This window comes from Ctenopharyngodon idella, chromosome 2, assembly GCF_019924925.1.
Source record: "Ctenopharyngodon idella isolate HZGC_01 chromosome 2, HZGC01, whole genome shotgun sequence".
NCBI classification, from domain to species: Eukaryota; Metazoa; Chordata; class Actinopteri; order Cypriniformes; family Xenocyprididae; genus Ctenopharyngodon; species Ctenopharyngodon idella.
In genome coordinates this window covers 41,356,790-41,377,113 of record NC_067221.1, presented here as the reverse complement: position 1 = coordinate 41,377,113, position 20,324 = coordinate 41,356,790, and the positions used below count along the sequence as shown (strand labels likewise).

Below are 20,324 nucleotides of genomic sequence, written 5' to 3'. Positions count from 1 at the left end.
GGCTATAATTATGTATATATAGAGAGTATTAATTAGAAAAGCAGATTAAAGCATTAGCATCATCCCTATATTGTAATACTTATGTAAATGATGACATACAGCAGAAAACAGACACTAATATTAAGTGGATTCTCTAATCACACTCCTCAGTGACCAGCGCTCTGACCCGACAGACAGTGAGCATTATGGGTAATTAAAACATCCTGCAGCACGTATATGAATGTGTAATATAATATTATGTTACAGTGTGATGAGGAGGAATGTATGACCTTCCCTAGTGTGTGTGTGTGTGTGTGTGTGTGTGTGTGTGTCATTGTTATTTTGGTTTTTATATACTATTATAATATTTACTAATATTTTGAAATAGCTGTTCTTTTACATATTATGTATGTTAGTGTTATTTTAGTATTATTTATATAATATTATAATATTTACTAATATTTTGAAATAGCTTGTATATTTTTCAGTTTTCGTTTTAAATTTACCTTAAGTTTTAGAAGTATTGTTAAGTGTTTTTGTCATTTATATTAGTTTTATATATATATATATATATATATATACATTTTAATTTCTTTAATTTCTTTTTATTTCAGTTTAGATTTTAGTCATTTTAGTACTTAATTTTAGTACAGCTTAGTTGCCAAGGCACCATTTGTCGTCATTTCCATAATTTCATTGATATTTTTCAAGTTTTTCACATTTAAAATTTTGTATCTAATATTTTTTTATTATTTTATTATTTTATTATTTTATTTTATTTTTTATAATTTATTTTATTTATTTTTATTTTATTTTATTTTATTTTATTTTATTTTTTATTTTATTTAATATTTTATTTATTTTACCAAAAATGTTTTACTAGTTTTAGTTTACTACAACAATATGTAATACATTGATATGTGGGTGTAAACATACACACGTGTATAATTTATTTCTACTAGGCAACTTTAGGAGAAACATCAGAGACAACGTTAATATTGAAATAGAAGAGCTGAGAACTAGTTTTCCTCTGGGAGAAAACAGAGGGACACTCGAGTGATCGTTTCTATGATGTTGTTGTTGTTGCAGATGTTGACGACTGTCAGTCGAATCCCTGTGAGAACGGCGGCACCTGTATCGATAAAGAGGACTCGTTTGTGTGTCTCTGTTTGCCCAGCTACAGCGGAGACCGATGTGAGAGAGGTGAGACGCCCAAGACTTCACACACAACCTGAACATGAGCTCAGAAAACATGTCTAACATCCCTCTGTCTGATCCTTTCCTGCTACCCGACTCATATTACGCTCGAATTAAAAAGCGCTTAAAGATTTAAGCCATTCCCTGCTGGGAAATCCAACTTAAACCAGCCTAAAGGTGCTCAACGTGATGTTTGTGGAATAGCAAAAATGTCTCTTCTACCAATGAAATCAGAGGCTCTGTGACGGTCCTAAGGCGTAAATGTCAAGTTTGGGTGAAGGGATGAGGCAAGGACTCAAGTTCAGAGCAATGAGTCTGATAAAATTAAACAAAAACAAATAAAAATCACCCTGTAGAGGAAACTCTTTATCCAAACACACCGACAGGACCAGGCAAGACATAAATGAGCGTGAATGTCCGAACCTCGACACAGAACTGAAACTGAACTAGACAGAAGTGTCAGAATCCGAACATACAACCTATCACACAGACGAAAGAGCAGACTCGATTCCGCACAAAGACAAGACGATGGGAGTGTCAGAGCTCTGTCACCAAACCAAGAATACCCTGACAGTAAAGGGGAGTGGCCCACCATTTTTAGCCAATCAGGAGCTCTCTCTGCCTGTCAATCATTGCACTTGTATATCTTAACCCAGTAGTGGTTTTGGACACTTGTTAACTGGTCAGGGCGGGAGATTTCACTGCATTATCAATTCTGTTCATATGCCAAAGTTTGTTTTGTTTACTAATATTACTTTGCCTTATTTTGCTTTATTTGACTTATTTTCACACCATTTCTAATTCTAAGCAGATATGCATAGTCACATTGTGCAAAAATCAGTCAAAGTAATATATTGCATATGCAATATGCAATAATATCTTGCATATATTTCATATGCATATTCGCATTGTGCAAAAATCAAAGTAGTAGTTTTGTAACTTTACTTATATTTATTTTATAAATTATGTTATAGTTTTAGAACTTAAATTTATTTTATTTCAGTTAGTTGGCAAGGCAACATTTTTAAATTTCATAATTTTCTTGTTTTGTTTTTTTTTTTTAAATTTGTTTTCATTTATTTTCAATTCTACAACTACCAAAAACATTTTTAATAGTTTCAGTTCTACTTTTAGTTCTTGTTTTCTAACCGTTTATGAAGGTTATGGTTTTGGATCAGAATAAACAGCTTCGGTTTTGTGTCTTTCCTATAATTTCACTAAAATTTTGAGTATTTGAGTACTTTATGTTATGCATCATTGATCAGCTTCATGATATATATCAGGGCTCTTCAGGCAGTTTCATTCGAGGGCCGGATTATCAAATCACAAAGTTGATTTGGTAAAAATTATTTTATTAATTATTAGGCTTAAATGAAAATATTCTCACAGTGAGACTTGGTAACCACAGGTAAAATCATACATGGCTACTCACTACCACTGTCAAATGATATTATATTATGATATGTTATACAGGCCTATAAAAAAACACAGGTAAAAACTACACTACCCGTCAAAAGTTTAGAAACATTACTATTTTTAATGTTTTTGAACGAACTTATGCTCATTAAGGCTGCATTTATTTAATAATAAATACAGAAAAAAACAATAATATTGTGAAATATTATTACAATTTAAAATAATGGTTTTCTATTTTAATATACTTTAAAATATAATTTAGTCCAGTGATGCAAAGCTGAATTTTCAGCATCATTACTCCAGTCTTCAGTGTCACATGATCCTTCAGAAATCATTGTAATATGCTGATTTATTATCAATGTTGGAAACAGTTGTGCTGCTTAATATTATTTTATAACCTGTGATACTTTTTCAGGATTCTTTGATGAATAAAGTTAAAAAATATCAGTATTTATTTAAAATAGAAATCTTTTGTAACAATATACACTACCGTTCAAAAGTTTGGGGTCAGTAATTTTTTTTCTTTCTTTTTTTTGAAAGAAATTAATACTTTTATTCAGCACGGATGTGTTAAATTGATAAAAAGTGATAGTAAAGATTTATATTATTAGAAAAGATTTATATTTTGAATAAATGCTATTCTTTTTAACCTTTAATTCATCAATGAATCCGGAAAAAAGTATCACAGGGTCCAAAAAAATATTAAGCAACACAACTGTTTCCAACATTGATAATAACTGAGTATCAAATCAGCATATTAGAATGATTTCTGAAGGATCATGTGACACTGAAGACTGGAGGAATGATGCTGAAAATGCAGCTTTGCATCACAGAAATAAATTATAATTTAAAGTATATTAAAATAGAAAACCATAATTTTAAATTGTAATAATATTTCACAATATTATTGTTTTTTCTGTATTTATTATGAAATAAATGCAGCCTTAATGAGCATAAGAGACTTTGTTCAAAAACATTAAAAATAGTAATGTTTCCAAACTTTTTTAGTGTATACCTTAACAAAGACATGAATTATATATTCCCCTACCCACCTAATAAATATATTGCAATATAAATGGCTATAACATAGTTTTCAATATAAATATTCCACATTTCCACAAACCATGGTAATTTACTACAGTTCATTCGTGGTAAATGTTTGTAAGGGGAGTGATTTTCTGTCTTCATTCATGGCATGTTTCTCCTGTTTTCCTCATCAGTCTTGTTGGGAATGTTGAGGCTGTTTCATCCTATTTAAAACTAGTTTAATCATCGACTGATTTGTAGTTTGTAACCGAGAGGTGTGTGACGATTTGAAACGCTTCTCACTAGATGCAACGCTGTTTAATAATGGTGACCGGGAATAAACGCAGCTCCTTTAAGCTTTCGTTCCGTTATCCACTGGGCCGTGCTGCGTAGTTCAAAGTTAACTAGTGAAACACCTGAAAACAGAGCTATTTGTTCTGTATTTGTTGTTACTGACCGAGAAATAACTTCAGATGATTCAGTGACAGAGCGGTCCGAACGAATCCAAATCGTTTCAGATCGTTATGCAAGCACGTTTGGCCAAAGAAAGGAAAAGAAAGAATCAAGACAAAAGAATGATTAATTCACGAATGATTGGTATCACTGGTTCAATGCACAGAAATACGGGACACGCATAATAACTGCTGAAATATTCGCACGGAAAACGTTTCTCAGGTCAGTCGGAGGAGTTTATAGCCGTACAGCTGCAGGTGCCACTGCGGCCACGGATCTAACCAAATTTAGGGTGCCGGTTGACGAGCCCTGATATATATCATATATGCATATCTGCTTAGAATTGGAAATGATGCAAAAGAAGTCAAATAAAGTAAAATAATGCAAACGCAGGTAATATCATCAAAGAAAATTCATTTTCAGTGAATTCTTCATTCATGTCATTAGTGTTTTACATAGTTTGACACTCGCTCTCTCTTCATAACACACTGTGGTATATTAATCTCAGTGGTTTTACAGACTCATAAGCATCCTCTCGCCCTCCTCTACGTCCCGCAGTGACAGCGACTCTAACGATGATGCATTACCTCTAATAATAACTACTGATGGCGCAGAACTACGATACATGAGTGTGATGTCACAGCACCTTTATTGTTTTCTGGAGTTTGTGTGTTTTGAAGAAGCTCGTCGTCATAGTCGTGACACTGTAGAGATTTAGATGAGGATGTGTGTGTCTGGCTGACGGACGTCATTTCACATTATTCCAATGTCTTTGCTCTTATTTCAAAAGAAGAGTCATGGTGTATTTCAGGAATTTTAATGATTAAAAGTCCCCCATTATTCATAAAATTGTTTCTGGGTACTACTGGTATTTTAGTTACACAATAAACCATCTGGCATTTAATTAATCATAAACTCTTGTAGCTTCTCTTCTCTCTGGAAGGAAGGACAAAGAATATTATTTAAAGGGTTAGTTCACCCAAAAATGAAAATTCTGTCATTTATTACTCACCCTCATGTCGTTCCACACCTGTAAGACCTTCATTCATCTTCAGAACACAAATTAAGATATTTTTGATGAAATTCGATGGCTCAGTGAGGCCTGCATTGACAGCAAGATAATTAACACTTTCAGATGCCCAGAAAGCTACTAAAGACATATTTAAAACAGTTCATGTGAGTACAGTGGTTCAACCTTAATGTCATGAAGCGATGAGAATACTTTTTGTCTTTATTCAACAATATCTAGTGATGGGCGATTTTAAACACTGCTTCATGAAGCTTCGAAGCTTTACGAATCTTTTGTTTTGAATCAGTGGTTCGGAGTGTGTATCAAACTGCCAAAGTCACGTGATCACAGTAAACGAGGCTTCATTATGTCATAAGTGTTTCGAAATTTCAATGGTTCACCACTGGGGGGCGTGACTTTGGCAGTTTGATACACGCTCTGAACCACTGATTCAAAACAAAAGATTCGTAAAGCTTCGAAGCATTCAGTGTTTAAAATCGGCCATCACTAGATATTGTTGAATAAAGTTGCTATTTTGTTATTTTTGGCACACAAAAAGTATTCTCATCGCTTTATGACATTAAGGTTGATCCACTGTAGTCACATGAACTGATTTAAATATGTATTTAGTAGCTTTCTGGGCATCTGAAAGTGTTAATTATCTTGCTGTCAATGCAGGCCTCACTGAGCCATCGGATTTTATCAAAAATATCTTAATTTGTGTTCTGAAGATGAATGAAGGTCTTACGGGTGTGAAACGTCATGAGGGTGAGTAATAAATGACAGAATTTTCATTTTTGGGTGAACTAACCTTTTAACATCATATTTATTCATCAAAACTTCAAAAAATCAGTTTTATAGTGTATAATGACTCTAAACTATATATATATAGTATAATTAATAGATAATTTATAGTTTCGTGTCTCTTGTATCAATCCACGTGTTCTTCTACATCATAAATCATTTACACTCAGATCAATATTTCATGTCCATTTATAATTTTATATTTCATAAGTAGTCATTTAATGAGCAGGATAATGTTCAGTCAGCTGGTCATTAGGGTGATACGAGACCCTCGGCGTCACATCAGGGTTTGTTATATAATGACGGGCTGATTGTACGTTATCCCTCATTCATTATCCACACTTATTCCACCTTCGTGTTCAGTGTTTCTCCTGCCCTCCACTGACAGAGACTTAATTACATCTGTGTGCTGCTTTAATAGCAGATCTCTGGTGACCTTCCTTAAGATTTAACCACAGAACAGCAGCCAGAACACACACACATTCACTCACTCACACACACACACACACTGGGTTTCCATGTTTTATGGGGACATTCCATAGACACAATGATTTTTACATTGTACAAACTGTATATTCTCTCCCCTAACCCTAAACCAACTCATCACAGAAAACATTTTGCATTTTTACATTCTCAGAAAACATAATTTAATATGATCTATAAGCTGTTTTCTTCATGGGGACCAAAAATGTTCCCACAAGGACAAAGATTTCAGATATTGCCATCTTTGTGGGCACATTTTGTCCCCATATCATAGAGTTTACCAGGAACACACACACAGACACACACACACTCACTCACACACGCACACATACAGACACACACACACACTCATTTTATTCTGATTTTCCTATTTATTCTGTTTTTATTTTAAAATTATTTATTTCCTTTAATTTAACATTTTAAGATTTGCATCAATTTACGAACCTCTGCAGTTCCTTCACAATCTCCAGTTGTTTCTCTTTATTAGTGTTGGGCACGTTACTTTAAAAAAGTAATTAGTTATAGTTACTAGTTACTTCTCGCAAATAGTAACTGAGTTAGTAACTGAGTTACATCATTATAAAAGTAACTAATTACCAGGGAAAGTAACTATTGCGTTACTTTTTTAAATAGCCTTGTCAAATAACTTGGATGCCCCCAATATTAAATATAAGTCTAAAAATAAATTATGCTTGATCCGGCTCGTGACTCATGATCCGCTCTTGCTCACGACATGAAATTTCTCTGTACTGTACTACGTGTTGGTAGCCATTAAAGAAAGCGTAGTTTCATATTTATGTTTAAATAGGCCTATGTTATGTTTTAAATTCATGTATTTGATTATGAAAAGTGAACAGCATGAGTAAGATAGGATACATCATAAGATGCGCAATATATCGGGAGACATGGAGTGGGTCCGACATGATTTTGACCACTTCATTAAGTTTTGTTTTGTAGAAAGCCTTTCTTTAAAGTGAATTTCATTTTGTAAAAATTGTATCTTAATTTTAATCAATGTTTCATCAACCAATTGCCTGGATTTAATAAATAAGTAGCAGACAATATTATCATGACATGGAGGCGCCGGCGCGATCACTTGCACGTGAACTAGAGCGCATTTTATAGGCTGAATGAACCGAAACTCAGCAGCTGCTTGCCTCACAGACATGAGAAATATGTCTATAGAAAGCTTGAAATGTCTACTTTTAAACGAAATAATTCAAAACAAAAAGAAATAGGCTACTCTCTGATTATGTAATCCGAATGAAATGTGCATTCTCTCTCTAGGCGCGTCCACTATGAGGAGATGATAAGAGTCAGCAATGGCAACTTCATCTTCCCAGCTGACACTGACTCAGAAAACATTAATTTATTAATAAACAATTAAAATGTCTCCTTGCTGTTTTTTGCCACATTCATAATCATTACTTTTGCCGGTTCTTTATGGCAAGCTTTATGCGTGCGCTTGAGTGCTATATAGCCTATATTACTTAAACGCTCATTATTATGGGTTATTCCCATCACTGCTCTTTATATTTTTATATCAATAAGATATTAGATTATCCTATTCAGATCAGTATGACAGGTCAAAAGTAATGTAAAAGTATTTGGATTATATTATCTTAAATGTGTAATATAATAGATTACATTATTAACTTTTCATCATGTAATTTGTAGTCAGTAATGGACTCCATTTTGTAAGTAATCTACCCAGCTCTGCTCTTAACTAACCCGACAGGTAAAATGAGTTTTCACGTTTGTTAATATTTCTATGAAGATTAATCTCTTGCTGATGGAGCCGCAGCATCGCTAGCACAAAGATAGATTATGGATAAAAGATGGATAATAAACATCAATGAGAAAAACTGATTCATGCATATGAAAACATTTCTGACGCGATACCATGCATAATAATCTTTTTATCTGTCTCCAGACACAGAGGGCTGTGAACACGGCTGGAAGAAGTTTCACGGCCACTGCTACCGTCTGTTTCCACACAGACACACCTGGGAGGAGGCAGAGAAGGACTGCAGGGAACACAGCAGTCACCTGACCAGCATCACTTCCTCCATGGAGCAGGACTTCCTTAACGGTCCGTCACCGCTTTTCTTATATCAGATAAAACACTGGTATCATTGTTTATCTGGCTGAGCAGAAGATTTAATGGGTCTTTGGATTTAGCGGATTGTTTTATTTTTCTTTAATTGCACACGAGTCCTTGATGAAACTGAATGTATCAGAATCTTCTGGTGCTTCATGCTGTTTCTGTGCTCCATCAGGTCTGGGTCATGAGAACGCTTGGATCGGTTTAAATGATCGTACAGTTGAAGAGGATTTCCAGTGGACTGATGCAATGGACGTTGTGAGTCTTTTTTAATACATTTATTAGTCCAAATAAACATGCTAAACCTCCACCTGTAACCTGTGAAGAGTCATGTACTGTCTGCTGATGTCTGACTGTGTCTCACGCAGGTGTACGAGAACTGGCGGGAGAATCAGCCGGATAATTTCTTCGCGGGCGGAGAGGATTGTGTGGTGATGGTCACTAGAGAGGACGGCAAATGGAACGATGTGCCCTGCAACTACAATCTACCCTACATCTGCAAGAAGGGAACAGGTGAGAGAGACCGTATACACTACTGTGATTGGGCTCAGGAAGAAATTAATACCTTTGATCAGCGAGGACACATTCAAATGTGGCAGTAAGGACATTTATAATGTTCTGACATCATTAACCTGATATAAAAGCAATGAAGGTCTATGCAGTGCCCTTACTATAGTGAAACAAACATTTATGTGTGTGTGAACTGCATGAACATCTCAATGTCACTTTGACTTGTCATCTTCTGTACCAGTTTGTTCTCGGGTCTCGACAGTAAGACAGATTAAGTGTGTATCGATGTGTGTATTGATTCCTCAATAAGAGTCAGAAACACTAATGCAGAGTGTGAAGTCAGTGTGTTGTTCAGTTCTCATATCACACACAAGGCAAAACACTCAGTTCAGCACCTCAGTCTTGCATTTCAATGGCTGTGATTTCAACAGACAGACTCTAAACGCTTTCTTTCAGTATTCAACACAAGGAGGTCTCAGTTTTTAGGGGCGAGTATTCAAACCCCATTGAGAAGGTCTCAGATTGTCGATTTAAGCTCTGGGCTCTGCACTACAATTCCCACGATGCCATCCTTTGTGGCATATCCAGGATCCAGGCGGTTTCCTGTGGCAGTGACGCCAGAGAACAGATTTACGGCTGAGCCGGTGGCTTCCTGCCTATGGAAACAAGGCTCATTGTCTGGAGACGGAGCACTTGTGCCAGGACTTCAGGATTTCATTTAATATATTTGAAAAGGTTAACGTTTAAAAAATCGTATTTTCTTGAAACCTGACGTATTCAGACTAGTGCTCAAAAATTAAGGTTTCTCTGTGACAGACTGTGATGGGATCAATTTAACTTGCATTTGATTTTCAAACTGCTTGGAAACACTGGTTCAACTTTTTTTTTTCTTGAAGTTTTTTGATTTCTTCTCATTAAGGGTGATGAATGTGCATGCAAATTTTCCACACATTCAATAGCGGCCAAAAGTGATGTTCAGAGGGGATATTTGTTTTTAATGGCCGTACAAGTTTGATTAAAATGGATTGTTTCCATGCAGTTTGACAAAAATCAGCACTTTGAAAAACAGCAGAGAGTCGGGTAATAAACAGAAACCTTTATTGTAGTTTGTCAAACACTCAAATATGAAATGCATGATAAATTATGATATTTCATTATCAAAAATCAAAAATGATCAAAAAATCACTGTTTCTTCTTCTATTTGAGTTTCACAGTCAAAAAATAATCAGTGAAAGGATGTTTTTGGTTGGTAGTTTTTTGGATCTCAGTAACTATTCTACACTGAAAATAAGTGTGAGAAACACATTTTACCCTCACAAGGGTTTGATATCCAGACACAACAACAAGACAGAGGCTCTTACACCAAGTATAATTAACAATAAATATTTGCACAATAAATGTTAGATACTATTTATACTTAGTTGTAGTTATTTATGGAAGCTTGTTTCCACCATGAAATAAAAAATAAAAAAGGTAATTGCGACTGTTTTCTCACAATTATGAATTCTAAAGTCAGAATTATGAAATATAAAGTCGCAGTTGAGTGATATAAAGTCAGAATTACGAGTTATAAAGTCAGAATTGTGAGATATAAAGTCGGACTTACAAGTTATAAAGTCAGAATTGTGAGTTATAAAGTCAGAATTGAAAGCTATAAAGTCAGAATTGTGAGTTATAAAGTCAGAATTGAAAGCTATAAAGTCAGAATTGTGAGTTATAAAGTCGGAATTGTGAGTTATAAAGTCAGAATTGCGAGATATAAAGTCAGAATTTTGAGTTATAAAGTCAGAATTACGAGTTATAAAGTCAGAATTGAAAGCTATAAAGTCAGAATTGTGAGTTATAAAGTCAGAATTACGAGTTATAAAGTCAGAATTGCGAGTTATAAAGTCAGAATTGCGAGTTATAAAGTCAGAATTGTGAGATATAAAGTCAGAATTGCGAGTTATAAAGTCAGAATTGTGAGATATAAAGTCAGAATTTTGAGTTATAAAGTCAGAATTGCGAGTTATAAAGTCAGAATTGCGAGTTATAAAGTCAGAATTGTGAGATATAAAGTCAGAATTGTGAGTTATAAAGTCACAATTGTGAGTTATAAAGTCGGAATTGTGAGTTATAAAGTCAGAATTGTGAGTTATAAAGTCGGAATTGTGAGTTATAAAGTCGGAATTGTGAGTTATAAAGTCAGAATTGCGAGATATAAAGTCAGAATTTTGAGTTATAAAGTCAGAATTACGAGTTATAAAGTCAGAATTGCGAGTTATAAAGTCAGAATTGTGAGTTATAAAGTCAGAATTGTGAGATATAAAGTCAGAATTGTGAGTTATAAAGTCGGAATTGTGAGTTATAAAGTCAGAATTGTGAGTTATAAAGTCAGAATTGTGAGATATAAAGTCAGAATTGTGAGATATAAAGTTGCAGTTGCGTGATAAAGTGAGAATTGCGAGTTATAAAGTCAGAATTGTGAGATATAAAGTCAGAATTGTGAGTTATAAAGTCAGAATTGCGTGTTATAAAGTCAGAATTGTGAGTTATAAAGTCAGAATTGCGAGATATAAAGTCAAAATTGTGAGTTATAAAGTCGGACTTACGAGTTATAAAGTCAGAATTTTGAGTTATAAAGTCAGAATTTTGAGTTATAAAGTCAGAATTGCGAGTTATAAAGTCAGAATTGCGAGTTATAAAGTCAGAATTGTGTGATATAAAGTCAGAATTGTGAGTTATAAAGTCGGAATTGCGAGATATAAAGTCAGAATTTTGAGTTATAAAGTCAGAATTACGAGTTATAAAGTCAGAATTGCGAGATATAAAGTCAGAATTGTGAGTTATAAAGTCGGAATTGTGAGTTATAAAGTCGGAATTGTGAGATATAAAGTCAGAATTGTGTGATATAAAGTCAGAATTGTGAGTTATAAAGTCGGAATTGTGAGTTATAAAGTCAGAATTGCGAGTTATAAAGTCAGAATTGTGAGATATAAAGTCAGAATTGTGAGTTATAAAGTCAGAATTGCGTGTTATAAAGTCAGAATTGTGAGTTATAAAGTCAGAATTGCGAGATATAAAGTCAAAATTGTGAGTTATAAAGTCGGACTTACGAGTTATAAAGTCAGAATTTTGAGTTATAAAGTCAGAATTGCGAGTTATAAAGTCAGAATTGCGAGTTATAAAGTCAGAATTGTGTGATATAAAGTCAGAATTGTGAGTTATAAAGTCGGAATTGCGAGATATAAAGTCAGAATTTTGAGTTATAAAGTCAGAATTACGAGTTATAAAGTCAGAATTGCGAGATATAAAGTCAGAATTGTGAGTTATAAAGTCGGAATTGTGAGTTATAAAGTCGGAATTGTGAGATATAAAGTCAGAATTGTGTGATATAAAGTCAGAATTGTGAGTTATAAAGTCGGAATTGTGAGTTATAAAGTCAGAATTGCGAGTTATAAAGTCAGAATTGTGAGTTATAAAGTCAGAATTGCGAGATATAAAGTCAAAATTGTGAGTTATAAAGTCGGACTTACGAGTTATAAAGTCAGAATTTTGAGTTATAAAGTCAGAATTGCGAGTTATAAAGTCAGAATTGTGTGATATAAAGTCAGAATTGTGAGTTATAAAGTCGGAATTGCGAGATATAAAGTCAGAATTTTGAGTTATAAAGTCAGAATTACGAGTTATAAAGTCAGAATTGCGAGATATAAAGTCAGAATTGTGAGTTATAAAGTCAGAATTGAAAGCTATAAAGTCAGAATTGTGAGTTATAAAGTCGGAATTGTGAGTTATAAAGTCAGAATTGCGAGATATAAAGTCAGAATTATAAAGTCAGAATTTTGAGTTATAAAGTCAGAATTGTGAGTTATAAAGTCAGAATTGTGTGATATAAAGTCAGAATTGTGAGTTATAAAGTCGGAATTGTGAGTCATAAAGTCAGAATTGCGAGATATAAAGTCAGAATTTTGAGTTATAAAGTCAGAATTACGAGTTATAAAGTCAGAATTGCGAGATATAAAGTCAGAATTGTGAGTTATAAAGTCAGAATTGAAAGCTATAAAGTCAGAATTGTGAGTCATATAGTCGGAATTGTGAGTTATAAAGTCAGAATTGCGAGATATAAAGTCAGAATTATAAAGTCAGAATTGTGAGTTATAAAGTCGGAATTGTGAGTTATAATGTCAGAATTGTGAGTTATAAAGTCGGAATTGTGAGTTATAAAGTCAGAATTGCGAGATATAAAGTCAGAATTATAAAGTCGGAATTGTGAGTTATAAAGTCAGAATTGTGAGTTATAAAGTCGGAATTGTGAGTTATAAAGTCAGAATTGCGAGATATAAAGTCAGAATTATAAAGTCAGAATTGTGAGTTATAATGTCAGAATTACGAGTTATAAAGTCAGAATTGTGGGATAAAATGTCGCAATTACCTTTTTTATTTTTTTATTTAGTGGCGGAAACGAGCTTCCATAGTTATTTGCACCTCAGGGTAGTCATGACAAAAAAAAACCCTTTTTTTTTTGTTTTTATTTTGTGTCTGTGCAACATAAATATGTGGAAATTATAGAAATAGATGGAAATTGTGAAATTTCTCACATTTTATATTCTTTTAGTCTCTGACAAGCTACAACAGAGGGTTTCTGTTTTACATGAGTCTTTAGTGTTTTTCATAGTGTTGATTTTTGACGAATTACATGGACATCAGTTTGACCCGTGACACAAACAGGGTTCCCAGATTGTCAGTCCTGTGGAGCAGTTTTCTGCATGTTCATGATCAGTTCAGTTAGACGAACACTGATGGTTTATAATGTTTGTGTTTGCAGTCATGTGTGGCACTCCTCCGGCCGTAGACAACGCCTATCTAGTGGGCCGCAGACGCTCGCACTACGACATCCACGCTGTGGTGCGGTACCAGTGCGCCGACGGCTTCTTTCAGCGCCACATACCGACTGTCCGCTGCCACCCCAATGGAACCTGGGAAAGACCCAAGATCATCTGCACTAAATGTGAGTCTCAACATGGTTATCTAAATCAATATTACAAAAAATAATGCTCATTATTGACACCAATATTTTTATTTTTTTGACATTTTTTGAATGCATGAACCAATCAAATGTATCGGTTTAGATAAAAGCCAAATGCATAAATGTATATGCAAAGCGGATGGTCATGTGACAGTTTGGTCTCCCTCCAGCACGGCGATCTCACCGTTACCGTCGGCAACACCACAGATCTCGGCGTGACCATCGAAGACACCGGAGACACGGATCCGGGCACAGGGGGCGGGATTAGGCCACGAGGGCGGAGCTAAACAACAGGGGTCATCACCTCTGACCCCGTGACATCTGTTCCGGTGTTTCCCTGTCAGAGGAAACGCAACAGACGGAAAGGACAGAAACTATCACTCCTCCTCTTCTCGTTTACCTTTCTTTTAGTTCATTTAGGTTTCATTAACCCGCTGTTCACATCTTCAACTCGACGTAACGTTATTTCATGTGTACTGGAGGGTATTCGACGCAGACAGTCAGTCATGTGGGCGAAACAAACGCCTCCTTCTGCTCTTGATCTTTTGGGATAGTTGTATTAATTTGTTTAGGCAGCAGGTGAAGGTTTTAGTAGCTCATGTTCATAGATTTTTTTGGGATTTAATGCTTTAATGAAATACTGAACGTCCCCAAAATGAAAGAAGTTCACCCTTCATAAATAAGACGCTCTTCAAGCCTTGTTCCTTCAGTCTAACATCTTTGTATCTTTTACTTCGTTTCGAGTGTTTGCTGATGATTTGATTTATATTTCAATCTTTAACTCTTGTGAAATGTTGGAGTAGAATCGTAGGTATGTTCTGTCATGTTTAGTCTCATGAAGAAAAGCAACATCCAATTCACGTTTCGCCACTAAATGAAAAGAAATTACATTTTGCATAAAGAACATGAAGCCTTTTTTTTAAACTGGTAAGATTTTTTTGCATTGTGACAATTACAGTGAATTTCCCATCAAATTAAAAATCCAAACGTTAAAAAAATCACAATTCCAAAAATCTTTTTATTTTTTAATGCAAAATGTAATTTCTCATTTCTTTCTTTTTGATGTTGGGGTGAAATATGACCAAAACTCAACATGAATCGGTTCATTTATCTTCTCGCACAGATTGTGATGAAGCATCTGAAAGCTTTGAAATGTTTCCCACATCACAGGGATGATTGACAGGTGTCGGTTTACACATCAAACTCTCATCTCTGTGTTCAGAGTGATTTTGAAGTCAATCATTTCTGTCTAGAATTTGAGTGTTTGAAGAGAAACAAACGCAGGCACATTGAATCCTCAAGGAGGCGATAAAGTTTCATTCAAATGTCAGTATCATTAAACCGGTCGTGTTGTCATTCAGGTTATCTCAAAACGATCAATAAATTGACCTGAAAGAGAAAACTGAGCCTAGAAGGAAGTTTATGCATGAACACATACTGACATACTTGAAATGCACCAATGTGAGGAAAATGGAGTTTGCGTTAGTGTTCACATACTTTATCAGGATTCACTCTTCACTCCCTTGTATGACAGTTTATTCTCACCCTGCTGAAGCACGTGTGACTGGCATGTTCAGACGGACTCATTTGACATGCCTGTTGCTTGGTAACATGTTGACATGTTTCTCTGTGTCCTTTGTGTTTGTGTGTGTGTGTATGTGTGTGAGCTAGAGAGAATGGAAGTGTGTGTGTGTGTGTGTGCTATTTGAGATAACAGCATGCGTTTGTGTGTGTTTTTTGTTTGTGCAGTTTTCAGTGTTTTTTATGGTACAGATGACACTCATTAATTAGTTCACAAATCACAAAGTATTTTTGTCTTTTTCCAGGACCTAAGTATCTCTTTTTCAATGATCTAAACATTTTTAAATCAAGACACATTTACTAAGATAATAATTCTTCTTTTTCCCAAAAAAAATTAATAAAAAATAATGCTTAAAACAAGAAAAATATCAGTAACACTTTACTTTAAGCCTTTATGTATAATGCAATTTAAAGGTATTCATAATGCATTATATATTATGCATCTTTTCATAAATAATTGTAACCAAAGATAAAATTCATTCCTTGTTCCATCTGAAATTGGTTGTTTGTCATGTTTTAATGCATTATACTTTCTAAAGGTGTATTTTAACTGGTTATAATTATGATACAAGGCATAATTAATGCATTAAAAATACTATTATAATACATTATATGTAAAGGCTTTAAGTAAAGTGTTACCAAAATATCTGTCAATGTCGTCAGAAAAATAAACGTATTTTCCCTTTGAATTAAGTTAATCATAAACTCACTTAATTTTGTCTTAATATCTTCAGTCATTTTGTTTCTAAAGTAAATGTATCTTGATTTAAGAATGTTTACATATTTGTATTGGAAAACAAAACAAAAATACAAAGTAAGAAATGTTTTTTGCAGGTCAGGATCTGTTCCTAAACCTAGTGAGCTACTAAGACAACTCCCAGAATGCATTGGCTCAATGAAATAGAGTCCAGTTTGTGGGATGAAGCTACTAGCATTTAATTCCGTGGTGGGAAATATTGATACAACGTTTATTCTAATTAATGCATTATTTTACACATATTTGTGTGTTGTCATTTTTATTAAAAGACAGTATTATTAAAGTGCGCTTTGTGTGGGTTTGACACACCAAAGTGCTTCCGAAGGATGCAGCCTCTGTAGGGAGCACTAGGTTTTGGAGCAGATGTGTTGTATTTGACAACAATAACCCATGTGAATCTGGATCTGTTTTCTTTTCCTCTCAGTTTGCTCTGTGTGTTTATTCATAACATGTAGCCTATTCTTTAGTGAACATGATGACAAATAATCCGTATCACACTAGAGTCCTTCAGCTCACTCCTCTGTTTGATCCGAGCTTATTCTTCTGTATATAAATTGGATGAAGTTTGTATTCTGTTGTTTTCACTCATTTATTCCTTAATGATGCTCATGTTTTTTATTCTATCGTCTGATCACATGTAATCACCCTCTTCAGTAGTTTTTGCAGAACTGACATGGAAACGTGTGTTTCACACGATAACAACACAAGCGTATGTTTCAGCAGCTCTTCATGAAATTCGGCACAAGAATCGCTCAGATGAATCTGGTTTCTGAAGTCAAACCTTGATGTTTTTATGGCTTCACTTCTCGTTTGTTGATGTGTTTTGTTCTTTATTAAACTCGAAACAAACCAACAATAAATCTGATTGGATCAAAACTGCTGTCATTTCAGTGACCTGCTTCCTCGTTTTACACCAACATACTTCTGAAAGGGTACAAATCTGTTTTTTTCTTTTTCCATGATGGATTTTTTCAGTTATTTTTAAATATGCTAATGTTATGAGACAGGGTTAGTATGAAGTATGCATAACTTTACTGATGTTGAATTAAAGCTGTCTGAGCATGACGGCAGTGTTTTATACTCGTTTAGTTTTAGTATGCTGTGCTGTTTTGCTGCTCATTATTGCTCTATTAGGACTCGTCCCTTTGGAAGGACACCTACTTAGACGACATCAGTCACACACACTTTCATCTGCTGATTTAGGCCAGAAACACACACTTTATGCATGCATACTTTAAGCAAAAGTCTCCATTTGCTACTGTTGAGATATTAAAGAGATCTCGTCTGTGATATGTATTTCCTGAGGGATCTGTTCTGTCCTGCAGTATTATATTTCTATATTAATCTTCAGGTTCATGTGTCTGATCCTGACGCCCACTTCAGGTCAGATTGAGCCACTGTTGATCTGATCATGGTAAAGTGACTCTTATTGTTCACTTTCTTAGTTCTCTCTTCTGGACAGAGGCATATTCTTCCATCACACAAAGGCAGACCAGTGAGACTGACCTGAGTCAGATCAGAGCTTCATATAAACAGAGAAACGGGTGAGTTAGAGGTTAGGATTTGGTAAAATGAGTTTATTTGATTAAAGGTACACTAACTTTTTTGTTCAAAATTAACAAAATTTAAATAATGAGTCGATTCATCATCAGTCCTTCTTCCAAAACGTGTTTTTGTCTTACCCTGATTTACTCTGGTAATCTTGTTATAAGTGTTTATATTTTAGACCGGGCGGGGTGGTTTTCGCGGGAAATTATGTACTTGCGTCATGTCTCGTCATATTTATGTCAGTTATGAAAAAGAATAAATAACAGAAATGAAGGGCATGCACATTTACTCTCTCTTCAGCCGTTTAGTATTTCACTCATAAAGTCCAGTTTAATTAGCTAATTAATGGTAAAAGCATCAACCTTTTTTTCTGTCCTCAGGGTTATCTGTATCTGAATAAACATCGTTTACAGAGGTATATATGGTTAATTTATTCGGTTGGTTCGAGCCCTTCATGTGTTTTCAGAGACAGATAAAGATCAGCCATTAACAGCAGATTCAGAAACTCAATAAGCGTCTTCAGTCGCCCAATAGCTGTGAGCCAATCTGTTCGTAGTTTGCGTTGCCACGGTTATCGCCCACATCAAAGCATTCCGTTTTGCAGACGCAATAGTTAAACAAGCTCTTTGTAATTCCAGAAAAACTAACCGGCATCATTCAGCTTTTGAAATCCTAATGAGGCGAGCTGAGAGACATCTGTTCGAGTCGGATTCAAACGTTCCCAGTCCAATTCAAATCCTCTACAAGATTATGGACACCCCCAAAACAGCTCAAACGCATTAAAAGGCTCATTTGAGTTGAATAAGAATTCATTTGTAGTCATTAGACCACATGAACATCAGCCAAGAACATCCTGCATCAACATATTTGAGGTATAGATTAAAAACTAGAGTTTTAAAAATACATGCATCATTTTTTATGGAAATGAACGTCCAGAATTCAGTGATCTATTATAGTTAATGTGCATTATGTGTTCATTTCTTAAAGAAAGGGTTAGGTTAGTAGGGTTAGTTTAACAATCAACAAAATCCAGATTGATAATCATCCAGGAGTAAATTTCAAAACACTGCTTCCTGAAGCTTCGGAGCGTTATGAATCAGTGTGTCGAATCAGCGGTTCGGAGCGCCAAAGTCACGTGATTTCAGCAGTTTGACACGCGATCCGAATCATGATTCGACACGCTGATTCATAACGCTCCGAAGCTTCATGAAGCAGTGTTTTGAAATCGGCCATCACTATATTCGTCCTTTTTTTTTTTTTTTTGTGCACCAAAAATATTCTCGTCGCTTAATAATATTAATATTGAACCACTGTACTCACATGAACTGATTTAAATATGTTTTTAGTACATACATTTTAGTACATTGAGAGAGGAAATGGCATTGCTGGCTATGCAGGCCTCACTGAGCCATCGGATTTAAACAAAAATATCTTAATTTGCATTCCGAAGATGAATGAAGGTCTTACGGGTGTGGAACGGCATGAGGGTGAGTAATAAATGACATTATTTTCATTTTTGGGTGAACTAACCCTTTAATAATGCAGCATGATTTTTAATGGCTGAGATATGTAAAGTCGGTATGAAACAGAAGTTTGTTCCCTATTGTGACATATATCCGAGGGAAACGGCTTTGCAAACAAGAACAAATGTAGGGCGGGGCTTGATTTTGTCCGTGGGGAATTGATTGGATGGTTGTGGTTTGCTATTGGTGGATCTCATGTATGTGACAGGTTGCCCCGCCCTCATAATCAGAGAAGGGAGGGGAAGTTATTTTAATTAAGGATTACAATGTACATGAATAAAAAAATAATAATAGTGCTGTGCATTGATATTTATAATAAATACTGCAATATTCCATAAAATAAAAAAGAATTGTCCATTTTGATTTCAAGGTGACTTTAATTCTGTTTCTCATCAGGAACATTGTAGATACAGTGATGTAATCAGTTCATTCAACACTCTCACACGCTTCATTCATCTGATGGTGAGCGGGTAGGAGGTCACTGGGCCAGTGATGCTGCACTCGTCCCGATGATGTCATCAGCGCTGCAGAGCAAAGGTCAGAGATTTGATGGGACGAGGCAAAGAAATGCAATAGTTCTGTTCATGATATCTTTAAATTAATCATTCGACTTCTAGTTTGACTGTGTTGCAACACTATAAATATCTCTCCCCGCTGAACCCGTGCCCCGGCGTTCCCTTTGGAGCCTAACGCAAAGAATAATAAACAGCGAATTTCACAAGACGAGAGATATGAGGGTTCATGACACCACTGACAAATCATCACACCACAGAAAAGTTGGGACAACACTATATGATATAAAAACAGATATCAAATAAAACATTTGAGTGAATCTGTGGGTCATATTTTGGCATTTGATAAAAGAACTTAATTTTTTATGATTAATTTTATATATAAAAAGACAATTTTATTGACCATTTTATCTCCTC

At 34.8% G+C, this 20,324-nt stretch overlaps 1 protein-coding gene across 1 annotated transcript in view; it reads left to right on the top strand.

Annotated features, from left to right (window-relative positions):
• Positions 1-17,200, top strand: part of ncana (neurocan a) — an 85,539-nt gene extending 68,339 nt beyond the window's left edge. Inside the window, exons 11-16 of the mRNA XM_051871051.1 lie at positions 1,069-1,182; positions 8,301-8,459; positions 8,647-8,729; positions 8,840-8,984; positions 13,786-13,968; positions 14,157-17,200. Coding sequence (XP_051727011.1) covers positions 1,069-1,182; positions 8,301-8,459; positions 8,647-8,729; positions 8,840-8,984; positions 13,786-13,968; positions 14,157-14,254 — 782 coding nt within the window. The 3' untranslated portion in view covers positions 14,255-17,200. The remainder of the gene's footprint in view (positions 1-1,068; positions 1,183-8,300; positions 8,460-8,646; positions 8,730-8,839; positions 8,985-13,785; positions 13,969-14,156) is intronic.
• The last annotated feature ends 3,124 nt before the right edge of the window (positions 17,201-20,324 follow it).